The following is a 12644-nucleotide window of genomic DNA, read 5'->3' on the forward strand; positions in this document are numbered from 1 at the left end:
AAAGCAGGGGACTTCTCTCTGGTTGCCTGGGGCCAATATTTGTCCCTCAACCAACCTCGCTACAATAACAGATGATCTGGGTCATTATCGCCTTGGTCATTTGTGGGAGCTTGCTGTGCGCAAATTGGCTGTCGCGTTTCCTACATTACAACAGTGAGCACACTTCAAAAGAACTTCATCAGCTGTGAGGCGCTCTGGGACATCCTGAGAGAGTGAAAGGTGCGATATAAATGCAGGTTCATTCAATCATTACCCTGTCTGATCATTTTTAACCATTCTATCTCATTGCCTCTCATTGCCTCAGCTCCCAACAACACTCGAGAAGCTCGACACCATCCAGGACAAAGCAGCCCGCTCGATGGGCCACGCTCCCCACCACCTCCAACATTCACTCCCTCCACCACCTCCAACACTCACTCCCTCCACCACCTCCAACACTCACTCCCTCCACCACCTCCAACACTCACTCCCTCCACCACCTCCAACACTCACTCCCTCCACCACCTCCAACACTCACTCCCTCCACCACCTCCAACACTCACTCCCTCCACCACCTCCAACACTCACTCCCTCCACCACCTCCAACACTCACTCCCTCCACCCCCTCCAACACTCACTCCCTCCACCACCTCCAACACTCACTCCCTCCACCACCTCCAACACTCACTCCCTCCACCACCTCCAACACTCACTCCCTCCACCACCTCCAACACTCACTCCCTCCACCACCTCCAACACTCACTCCCTCCACCACCTCCAACACTCACTCCCTCCACCACCTCCAACACTCACTCCCTCCACCACCGGCGCACCGTGGCTGCGGTGTGCACCATCTACAAAATGCACCGCGGCAACTCGCCAAGGCTTCTTCGGCAGCTCCTCCCAAACCCGCCACCTCTACCCGCCTCGAGGGACAAGGGCAGCAGGTCCATGGAAACACCACCCCCTCCACGTTCCCCTCCCAGTCACACACACACCATCCCTCGACTTGGGAAATATATCGGCCGTTCCTTCATCGTCGCTGGGTCACAATCCTGGAACACCCTCCCTAACAGAGGCAGCCCCTCGGAATCGAGGAAGACTTGCCTCCACTCTTAACACGAGTCCTGAGGTGACTGAACAGTCCAATACGAGAACCACAGTCCCTGTCACAGGTGGGACAGATAGACGTTGAGGGAAGGGGAGGGTGGGACAGATAGACGTTGAGGGAAGGGGAGGGTGGGACAGACAGACGTTGAGGGAAGGGGAGGGTGGGACAGACAGACGTTGAGGGAAGGGGAGGGTGGGACTGGTTTGCTGCACGCTCCTTCCGCTGCCTGCGCTTGGTTTCTGCACGCTCTCGGCGACGAGACTCGAGGTGCTCAGCGCCCTCCCGGATGCACTCCCTCCACTTCGGGCGGACTGGTCTTTGGGCCCAGGGACTCCCAGGTGTCGGTGGGGGATGTTGCACTTTATCAGGGAGGCTTTGAGGGTGGTCCCTTGTAACGTTTCCTCTGCCCACCTTTGGCCCGTTTGCCCGTGAAGGAGTTCCGAGTAGAGCGCTCGCTTTGGGGAGTCTCGTGTCTGGGGGCCATGCGGACAATGTGGCCCTGCCCAGCGGAGCTGGTCGAGTGTGGTCAGTGCTTCGATGCTGGGGATGTTGGCCTGGTCGAGGACGCTAACGTTGGTGCGTCTGTCCTCCCAGGGGATTTGCAGGATCTTGCGGAGACATCGTTGGTGGTATCTCTCCAGCGACTTGAGGTGTCTACTGCACATGGTCCATGTCTCTGAGCCATGCAGGAGGGCGGGTATCACTACAGCCCTGTAGACCATGAGCTGGGGGTGAGGTACCTACTGCACATGGTCCATGTCTCTGAGCCATACAGGAGGGCGGGTATTACTATAGCCCTGTAGACCATGAGCTGGGGGTGAGGTACCTACTGTACATGGTCCATGTCTCTGAGCCACACAGGAGGGCAGGTATCACTACAGCCCTGTAGACCATGAGCTGGGGGTGAGGTACCTACTGCACATGGTCCATGTCTCTGAGCCATACAGGAGGGCAGGTATCACTACAGCCCTGTAGACCATGAGCTGGGGGTGAGGTGTCTACTGTACATGGTCCATGTCTCTGAGCCACACAGGAGGGCGGGTATCACTACAGCCCTGTAGACCATGAGCTGGGGGTGAGGTGTCTACTGTACATGGTCCATGTCTCTGAGCCACACAGGAGGGCGGGTATTACTAACAGCACTGTGGGAGTACCTTCACCACACGGACTGCAGCGGTTCAAGAAGGGGGCTCACCACCTCCTTCTCGAGGGGCAATTAGGGATGGGCAATAAATGCCGGCCTTGGCCAGCGACGTCCACATCCCAGGAACGAATGAAGGGAGAAGGGATTGTTTAGGGGAAAGACAGAGATTGTAACAGAAACATTTTCGGCATAACTTTATAGAAGTCTATTAACACACACACAAACAGAGCTCAGTAAAACATAAGTTGCAAATTCATGTCGACTGCTTGTCACATTTCCAATTGCTGCTGCATTTTCAATCAATGTTTTTTGCGTTAGTTACCACTAAACATTCATTTCAAATACCAGAACACAACTGCTTCGTATTACTGCAAATGTTCACATTTATTTTCTGAGACCAAACGTTAATAATATATTCTTTCGAAAGTGCTTGACATTCGCGAGCATAACAGAGCGATGAAACTACAAGCTGTCAGGGCCGACCAACTCTCCGTGTAAGGCCACGATGCTTATTTTCAGTTGAGGAGATTAACAGGTCGGGCAGATGGGCGACAGAATGAGACAACTCTCGCCAGGACTGACACCCGGTGTCGGCAGGAAACGAAGGTTAATCTTTGGCTATCTGCTGGGAACAGCGAGGTTACAAATATCACACAGAGGAGAGGGGGCAGATTGCGTTAACGGTACTGTCAGCCGTAGCTCAGTGAGCGGCACTCTCACCTCTGAGTCAGAAGCTTGTGGGTTCCAAGTCCCACGCCAGAGACTTGAGCACGAAACATCGAGGCTGTCGCTCCCAGGGCAGTACTGAGGGAGTGCCGCACTGCGCTGTCGGAGGGGCAGTACTGAGGGAGTGCCGCACTGTCGGAGGGGCGGTACTGAGGGAGCGCCGCACTGCGCTGTCGGAGGGGCAGTATTGAGGGAGCACCGCACTGTCGGAGGGGCAGTACTGAGGGAGCGCCGCACTGCGCTGTCGGAGGGGCAGTACTGAGGGAGCGCCGCACTGCGCTGTCGGAGGGGCAGTACTGAGGGAGCGCAGCACTGTCGGAGGGGCAGTACTGAGGGAGCGCCGCACTGTCGGAGGGGCAGTACTGAGGGAGTGCAGCACTGTCGGAGGGGCAGTACTGAGGGAGTGCGGCACTGTCGGAGGGGCAGTACTGAGGGAGTGCCATACTGTCGGAGGGGCAGTACTGAGGGAGTGACGCACTATCGGAGAGGCAGTACTGAGGGAGTGCCGCACTCTCAGAGGGGCAGTACTGAGGGAGCGCCGCACTGTCGGAGGGGCAGTACTGAGGGAGCGCAGCACTGCGCTGTCGGAGGGGCAGTACTGAGGGAGCACCGCACTGTCGGAGGGGCAGTACTGAGGTAGCGCCGCACTGCGCTGTCGGAGGGGCAGTACTGAGGGAGCACCGCACTGTCGGAGGGACAGTACTGAGGGAGCGCAGCACTGTCGGAGGGGCAGTACTGAGGGAGCGCCGCACTGCGCTGTCGGAGGGGCAGTACTGAGGGAGCGCAGCACTGTCGGAGGGGCAGTACTGAGGGAGTGCCGCACTGTCGGAGGGGCAGTACTGAGGGAGCGCCGCACTGTCGGAGGGATGGTACTGAGGGAGCACCGCACTGTCGGAGGGGCAGTACTGAGGGAGTGCCGCACTGTCGGAGGGGCAGTACTGAGGGAGTGCCGCACTGTCGGAGGGGCAGTACTGAGGGAGCGCCGCACTGTCGGAGGGGCAGTACTGAGGGAGTGCCGCACTGTCGGAGGGGCAGTACTGAGGGAGTGCCGCACTGTCGGAGGGGCAGTACTGAGGGAGTGCCGCACTGTCGGAGGGGCAGTACTGAGGGAGCGCCACACTGTCGGAGGGGCAGTACTGAGGGAGCGCCGCACTGTCGGAGGGGCAGTACTGAGGGAGCGCCGCACTGTCGGAGGGGCAGTACTGAGGGAGTGCCGCACTGTCGGAGGGGCCGTCTTTCGGACGAGACGTTAAACCGAGGCCCCGTCTGCCCTCTCAGGTGGATGTAAAAGGTCCCACAGCCACTATTTGGAAGAAGAGCAGGGGGAGTTCTCCCCGGTGTCCTGGGGCCAATATTTATCCCACAACCAACATCACTAACACAGACGATCCGGCTCATTATCACATCGCTGTGTGTGGGAGCTTGCTGTGCGCAAATTGGCGTTTCCCACATTACAACAGTGAGCTTACTCCACAAAGTACTTCATTGGCTGTGAGGCGCTTTGGGACGTCCAGAAGGGGCGTTTGTGGGGGTGAGGGGCGCACGATCGTGGGAAGAGAGGGGAAGCAAGGGCTGGAATTGTCATCTTCTGTGCTTGGAGGGAAAGGGACCATGGGATGCGAGAGAGAGGTGCACGCTCACACTGAGAAGGAAATGGAACATGTTGAATGGTGTACCATTTAAAGGAACTGCAAGGCTTCTGAATCTAAAGCCTAGATTCAGCAAAATCAGCTTTCAGGAACCTGTAACAGTCGGGACGTGACGGAAACAACACGATCGCTCAATCATAACCTACTCCAGCCCCTCCATCCCTCACTATCTCTGTAACCTCCTCCAGCCCCTCCATCCCTCCCGATCTCTGTAACCTCCTCCAGCCCCTACACCCCTCCCTATCTCTGTAACCCCCTCCAGCCCCTACACCCCTTCCTATCTCTGTAACCTCCTCCAGCCCCGACACCCCTCCCTATCTCTGTAACCTCCTCCAGCCCCTCCATCCCTCCCAATTTCTGTAACCTCCTCCAGCCCTCCATCCCTCCCAATCTCTGTAACCTCCTCCAGCCCCTCCATCCCTCCTTATCTCCTCTGTAACCTCCTCCAGCCCCTCCATCCCTCCCTATCCTCTGTAACCCCCTCCAGCCCCCTATACCACTCCCTATCTCTGTAACCTCCTCCAGCCCCTACACCCCTCCCTATCTCAGTAACCTCCTCCAGCCCCTACACCCCTCCCTATCTCTGGAACCTCCTCCAGCCCCTACACCCCTCCCTATCTCTGTAACCTCCTCCAGCCCCTACATCCCTCCCTATCTCTGTAACCTCCTCCAGCCTCCTACATCCCTCCCTATCTCTGTAACCTCCTCCAGCCCCTACACCCCTCCCTATCTCAGTAACCACCTCCAGCCCCTACATCCCTCCCTATCTCTGTAACCTCCTCCAGCCCCTACACCCCTCCCTATCTCTGTAACCTCCTCCAGCCTCCTACACCTCGCTATCTCTGTAACCACCTCCAGCCCCCTCCGGAGACAGAGATAGGGAGGGGTGTCGGGCCTGGAGGAGGTTATGGAAAGTGCCAACGTGGCCGAGGGAGGGATTTGAACCCAAGGAGGGGAGAATTTTGTCATCGAAGGGGGTTGCTGGACCGGGAGCCACTGTCGGCCAGCGAGCACAGCGGGCGATGGGTGCGAGTTTGGACACGGGGAGACGGGGGGGCAGCGGGGGGCCGCGGAGTTTGGGAGTGCGGACAGTGGGAGGCCGGCCGGGAGCGGAGTTGGGAATAGTCAGACCCTGTGGCTGGTATCGCGATGGCTCCTGTGATAGGAGGGAGAGACGGAAGCCACTCTCCCCCAGGGGGCTCACTGGGGTTTGATCTCGGCATACTGGGTGCTGTCACAGACACCCACGATCTCGTTGGACGGGCGGGCCTTGGAGAAATCGATGCAGGCGTAGTGAAGCTCCAGTTCCTCCTCGGACACTTGACCTGTCTCCCCGTTCTCCAGCCGCTTCACGCTCTCCGTCTCGCTGAGCTCTTCGGTCCCCAGCTCAGCGAGCTCCTCTTCCTCCCCGCCCTCACCTCTCTCCTCCGCCTCCTGCTCGTCCTCCTGCTGCAAAAAAAAAACCCAAACGGGAGGTGCCCCGTCACTCCAGCGGCCCATCGGCGTTACCTCAAGGGTCACAGGGAGTTAGGCCCCAACTGCCCCCTCGAGCCTCTTACCGCAAGAAAACGAGTTGGGCCCATTCAGCCCCTCGAGCCTGTTACACAGGGAACAGGAGGAGGCCCATTCAGCCCCTCGAGCCTGTTACACAGGGAACAGGAGGAGGCCCATTCAGCCCCTCGAGGCTGTTACATTAGGAACAGGAGGAGGCCCATTCAGCCCCTCGAGCCTGTTACACAGGAACAGGAGGAGGCCCATTCAGCCCCTCGAGCCTGTTACACAGGAACAGGAGGAGGCCCATTCAGCCCCTCGAGGCTGTTACATTAGGAACAGGAGGAGGCCCATTCAGCCCCTCGAGCCTGTTACACAGGGAACAGGAGGAGGCCCATTCAGCCCCTCGAGCCTGTTACACAGGGAACAGGAGGAGGCCCATTCAGCCCCTCGAGCCTGTTACACAGGGAACAGGAGGAGGCCCATTCGGCCCCTCGAGCCTGTTACACAGGAACAGGAGGAGGCCCATTCAGCCCCTCGAGCCTGTTACACAGGAACAGGAGGAGGCCCATTCAGCCCCTCGAGCCTGTTACACAGGAACAGGAGGAGGCCCATTCAGCCCCTCGAGCCTGTTACACAGGGAACAGGAGGAGACCCATTCAGCCCCTCGAGCCTGTTACACAGGGAACAGGAGGAGGCCCATTCAGCCCCTCGAGCCTGTTACACAGGAACAGGAGGAGGCCCATTCAGCCCCTCGAGCCTGTTACACAGGAACAGGAGGAGGCCCATTCAGCCCCTCGAACCTGTTACACAGGAACAGGAGGAGGCCCATTCAGCCCCTCGAGCCTGTTACACAGGAACAGGAGGAGACCCATTCAGCCCCTTGAGCCTGTTACACAGGAACAGGAGGAGGCCCATTCAGCCCCTCGAGCCTGTTACACAGCAACAGGAGGAGGCCCATTCAGCCCCTCGAGCCTGTTACACAGGGAACAGGAGGAGGCCCATTCAGCCCCTCGAGCCTGTTACACAGGGAACAGGAGGAGGCCCATTCAGCCCCTCGAGCCTGTTACACAGGAACAGGAGGAGGCCCATTCAGCCCCTCGAGGCTGTTACATTAGGAACAGGAGGAGGCCCATTCAGCCCCTCGAGCCTGTTACACAGGGAACAGGAGGAGGCCCATTCAGCCCCTCGAGCCTGTTCCACCATTCAATCACATCACGGCTGATCTGTACGTTAACCCCATCTACCCGCCTTGGTTCCGTAACCCGTAATACCCTGACCCAACACAATTCTACCGATCTCAGTTTTGAAAGCCTCAATTGACCCCCGACCTCGACAGACTTTTGGGGGAAGAGAGTTCCCGATTCCCGCGGCCCTTTGTGTGAAGAAGTGCTCCCTGACATCACCCCTGAGCGGCCTGGCTTGAATATTAGGGTGACATCCCCTTGTTCTGGACTGTCCCCTCCCGAGGGAACAGTTTCTCTCTCGATCTCCCCGATCCAATCCTTCAATTGTCTCAAACCCCTCCATCAGATCGCCCCTTCATCTTCTAAACTCGAGGGAACACAGGCCGAGCTAAATGGACCAAGAGCGGGTCAGAGGCTGGGTATTCTGCGAGTGTCTCACCTCCTGACTCCCCAAAGCCTCTCCACCATCGACAAGACACAAGTCAGGAGTGTGAGGGAACACTCCCCACTTGCCTGGATGGTGCAGCTCCAACAAACACTCGAGAAGCTCGACACCATCCAGGACAAAGCAGGCCACTCGATGGGCCACGCTCCCCACCACCTCCAACACTCACTCCCTCCACCACCTCCAACACTCACTCCCTCCACCACCTCCAACACTCACTCCCTCCACCACCTCCAACACTCACTCCCTCCACCACCTCCAACACTCACTCCCTCCACCACCTCCAACACTCACTCCCTCCACCACCTCCAACACTCACTCCCTCCACCACCTCCAACGCTCACTCCCTCCACCACCTCCAACACTCACTCCCTCCACCACCTCCAACACTCACTCCCTCCACCACCTCCAACACTCACTCCCTCCACCACCTCCAACACTCACTCCCTCCACCACCGGCGCACCGTGGCTGCGGTGTGCACCGTCTACAAGATGCACCGCGGCAACTCGCCAAGGCTTCTTCGGCAGCACCTCCCAAACCCGCGGCCTCTACCCGCCTCGAAGGACAAGGGCAGCAGGTCCATGGGAACACCACCCCCTCCACGTTCCCCTCCCAGTCACACACACACCATCCCTCGACTGGGAAATATATCGGCCGTTCCTTCACCATCGCTGGGTCACAATCCTGGAACTCCCTCCCTAACAGCACTGTGGGAGCACCTTCACCACACGGACTGCAGCAGTTCAAGAAGGAGGCTCACCACCTCCTTCTCAAGGGGCGACGAGGGATGGGAAATAAATGCTGGTCCTTGGCCAGCGACGCCCAGGAACAAATAGAAAAACTCTCGATAGAGGACCAGCCTTTCGCAGTCAGGAAGGGAGTGTGCGTCTACTGGATAATAAATAAAGGGTGTCGATACACCAAGCTCACGGTCAGGACTGGGGTCAGCTGACCAGTCAATATTTCCATCTCTGCCAATTCGATAGGTGACGGTTTCGCCCTCCTGAAATAAAAGAACAGAAAGATAAATAGGTTCACAAATTACTACAACTAGCCACGCTCGTTGACAAGGCCACAGTCAAAGCAAACCCAACATTGGGGTTCATTGACCTGGGTTAGACCACACTTGGAGCACCGTGCACAGTTCTGGTCTCCATATACCTGGGTTAGACCACACTGGGAGCACTGTGCACAGTTCTGGTCTCCATATACCTGGGTTAGACCACACTTGGAGCACTGTGCACAGTTCTGGTCTCCATCTACCTGGGTTAGACCACACTTGGAGCACTGTGCACAGTTCTGGTCTCCGTCTACCTGGGTTAGACCACACTTGGAGCACTGTGCACAGTTCTGGTCTCCATCAACCTGGGTTAGACCACACTTGGAGCACCGTGCACAGTTCTGGTCTCCATATACCTGGGTTAGACCACACTTGGAGCACTGTGCACAGTTCTGGTCTCCATATACCTGGGTTAGACCACACTTGGAGCACTGTGCACAGTTCTGGTCTCCATATACCTGGGTTAGACCACACTTGGAGCACCGTGCACAGTTCTGGTCTCCATATACCTGGATTAGACCACACTTGGAGCACTGTGCACAGTTCTGGTCTCCATATACCTGGGTTAGACCACACTTGGAGCACCGTGCACAGTTCTGGTCTCCGTAGAATTTCTACCCTCAAAGGGTTGTAAATCTGTGGAGGCCGGGACATTGAATATATTTAAGGTGGAGATAGACAGATTTTTGAGCGATAAGGGAGTGAAGGGTTATGGGGAGTGGGCGGGGAAGTGGAGCTGAGTCCATGATCGGATCAGCCATGATCGTATTAAATGGCGGAGCAGGCTCGAGGGGCCGAATGGCCGACTCCTGCTCCTATTTCTTATAAGACAGTCACTAATAAATCCAATGGGGAATTCAGGAGAAACTTCTTTACCCAGAGAGGGGTGAGAATGTGGGACTCACTCCCACAGGGAGGGGTCGAGGCGAGGAGCAGAGATACATTTAAGGGGAAGCTGGATAAAGACATGAGGGAGAAAGGAATAGAAGGATATGGTGATGGGGTGAGATGGAGAGGGGAGGGAGGGGGCTGGTGTGGGACATAAACCCCGGCACGGAGCGGTGGGACATAAACCCCGGCACGGAGCGGTGGGACATAAACCCCGGCACGGAGCGGTGGGACATAAACCCCGGCACGGAGCGGTGGGACATAAACCCCGGCATGGAGCGGTGGGACATAAACCCCGGCACGGAGCGGTGGGACATAAACCCCGGCACGGAGCGGTGGGACATAAACCCCGGCACGGAGCGGGGGGACATAAACCCCGGCACGGAGCGGTGGGACATAAACCCCGGCACGGAGCGGTGGGGCCCAGTGGCCTGTGACTGGGCTGTAAATGCACTCCAGGTATTTCAGAATCACTTTCTCATTGCTCACATAATGGTGTATTCTCCACTTCCCCTTCCAGTCACCCGCACTGTTCAGCAGCTTTGTTTCTTGTGGGGAACTGGGTTCAGGAAGTCTGCGTGTGAGCGAGGGCTCTGTCCTCTCCCCACACGCAAAGGGGAAGAGTAAGATAGCGAGAGAGAGAGAGAGCGAGAGAGAGAGAGGGAGGGAGGGCGGGGGAGCGAGAGAGAGAGCGAAAGAGAGAGAGAGAGGGAGGGAGGGAGGGAGGGGGAGCGAGAGAGAGAGCGAGAGAGAGAGAGAGCGAGAGAGAGAGAGAGGGGGGAGGGAGGGAGGGAGGGGGAGCGAGAGAGAGAGCGAGAGAGAGCGAGAGAGCGAAAGAGAGAGAGAGAGAGAGGGAGAGAGGGAGGGAGAGAGGGGAGCAAGAGAATGAGAGAGGGAGAGAGGGGGAGTGAGAGAGGGGGGAGGGAGAGAGAGAGAGGGGGAGGGAGGGAGGGAGGGAGAGAAGGGGGGAGAGAGAAATAGAGGGGACAGAGGGAGAGAGGGAGAGTGAGAGAGAGAGGGGGAGAGAGGGAGATAGGGGGAGTGAGAGAGAGGGGGAGGGAGAGAGAGAGAGAGAGGGAGGGAGGGAGGGAGGGAGGGAGGGAGAAAAGGGGGGAGAGAGAAATAGAGGAGAGAGAGGGAGGGAGAGAGAGAGAAAGAGAGAGAGAGAGGGGGAGCGAGGGAATGAGAGGGGGAGAGAGGGAGAGAGGGGGAACGACAGAGAGGGGTGAGAGGGAGGGAGGGAGAGAGAGAGGGAGGGAGGGAGAGAGGGGGAGTGAGAGAATGAGAGGGGAAGAGAGGGAGAGAGGGGGAGCGAGAGAGAGAGAGGGAGGGAGGAAGGGAGAGAGCGAGAGAGAGAATTAACGAAAGAAGAGAAAGAAAGAGAGATTGAATGAGAGTGAGAAAGGAGAGAGAGAATTAACGAGCGAGAGAAAGGAGAGAGAGAATAAGAGAAAGAAAGAGAGAGAGCAAATGAGAGTGAGAAAGGAGAGAAAGAGAGAATGAATGAGAGTGAGAAAGGAGAGAAAGAGAGAGAGAGAATGGCAGTGAGAAAGAGAGAAAGTGAGAGAGAATGAGTGAGAAAGGAGAGAAAGAGAATGAACAAGAGTGAGAAAAGAGAGAAAGAACGAGAGAATGAATGATTACGAGAAAGGAGAGAAAAAGAAAGAGAGAACGAATGAGAGAGAGAAAGGAGAGAAAGCAGGAACGAATGAATGAAAGTAAATGGAATAGAGGGAAAAGAGGGAGAACGAGTGAGAAAGGGGAAGAAAGAAGAGAAAGAATGAAGGAAAACGCAAGAGAAAGAGGGGAGCAGGAGGGAGAGGATGAGCGGGAGAGACGAAGGGAACGCGAGGGTCGGAGAGAATGAAGGTCAGCGATACAATGGAGGGGAAGGAGGGAAAGTGAGCGGGGCCAATGGAAGAAAGAACGAGAAGGTCAGGGAAATGGGGCAAGAGAAAGACACTGAAGAGGTAAACAGGATCGGAAGATGAACAGAGGGAGAGTTTGTCGAACACGGTCACAGAGTTGAGGTACAATTAATCAAATTCCATGGACAGGTCTTTGAGGACGCAAAGATCCCGGGGCCAATATTGGGAAGAAGAGCAGGGGGAGTTCTCCCCGGTGTCCTGGGGCCAATATTTATCCCTCAACCAACCTCACTACAACAGATGATCTGGGTCATTATTACATCGCTGTGTGTGGGAGCTTGCTGTGCGCAAATTGGCGTTTCCCACATTATAACAGTGAGCTCACTTCAAATCAGGACCTCATTGGGTGTGAAGCACTTTGGTACGACCTGAGAGGGTGAAAGGCGCTATATAAATTCGATGTCGCGGACCAAAACCGCCTCCAGTGCGCCAGTGCAGCCTTCGGCCGCCTGAGGAAGGGTGTGTTCGAAGACCAGGCCCTCAAATCCACCACCGAGCTCATGGTCTACAGGGCTGTAGTGATACCCGCCCTCCTGTATGGCTCAGAGACATGGACCGTGTACAGTAGGTACCTCACCCCCAGCTCATGGTCTACAGGGCTGTAGTGATACCCGCCCTCCTGTATGGCTCAGAGACATGGACCATGTACAGTAGACACCTCAAGTCGCTGGAGAAATACCACCAACGATGTCTCCGCAAGATCCTGCAAATCCCCTGGGAGGACAGACGCACCAACGTTAGCGTCCTCGACCAGGCCCAACATCCCCAGCATCGAAGCACTGACCACACTCGACCAGCTCCGCTGGGCAGGGCCACATTGTCCGCATGTCCCCCAGACACGAGACTCCCCAAAGCGAGCGCTCTACTCGGAACTCCTTCACGGGCAAACGAGCCAAAGGTGGGCAGAGGGAACGTTACAAGGGACCACCCTCAAAGCCTCCCTGATAAAGTGCAACATCCCCCACCGACACCTGGGAGTCCCTGGGCCCAAAGACCAGTCCGCCCTAAGTGGAGGGAGTGCATCCGGGAGGGCGC

At 57.0% G+C, this 12644-nt stretch overlaps 1 protein-coding gene across 4 annotated transcripts in view; it reads right to left on the minus strand.

Moving 5' to 3' along the window:
- Nucleotides 1–5376: 5376 nt before the first annotated feature.
- The window catches only part of LOC139240411 (myelin-associated glycoprotein-like), a 48879-nt gene continuing 41611 nt past the window's right edge, over nucleotides 5377–12644 (minus strand). The window contains exons 9-10 of one of the 4 annotated variants that reach the window (XM_070868920.1): nucleotides 8664–8736; nucleotides 5377–6058 (exon numbers count right to left, since the gene is read on the minus strand). In XM_070868920.1, coding sequence (XP_070725021.1) covers nucleotides 5810–6058; nucleotides 8664–8736 — 322 coding nt within the window. In that variant the 3' untranslated portion in view covers nucleotides 5377–5809. Of the gene's footprint in view, nucleotides 6059–8296; nucleotides 8737–12644 lie in introns of those variants that run through there. The other 3 variants (XM_070868917.1, XM_070868919.1, XM_070868918.1) reach the window with 3 other exon arrangements.

Source organism: Pristiophorus japonicus, chromosome 31 (assembly GCF_044704955.1).
Source record: "Pristiophorus japonicus isolate sPriJap1 chromosome 31, sPriJap1.hap1, whole genome shotgun sequence".
In the NCBI taxonomy this organism is placed as follows: Eukaryota; Metazoa; Chordata; class Chondrichthyes; family Pristiophoridae; genus Pristiophorus; species Pristiophorus japonicus.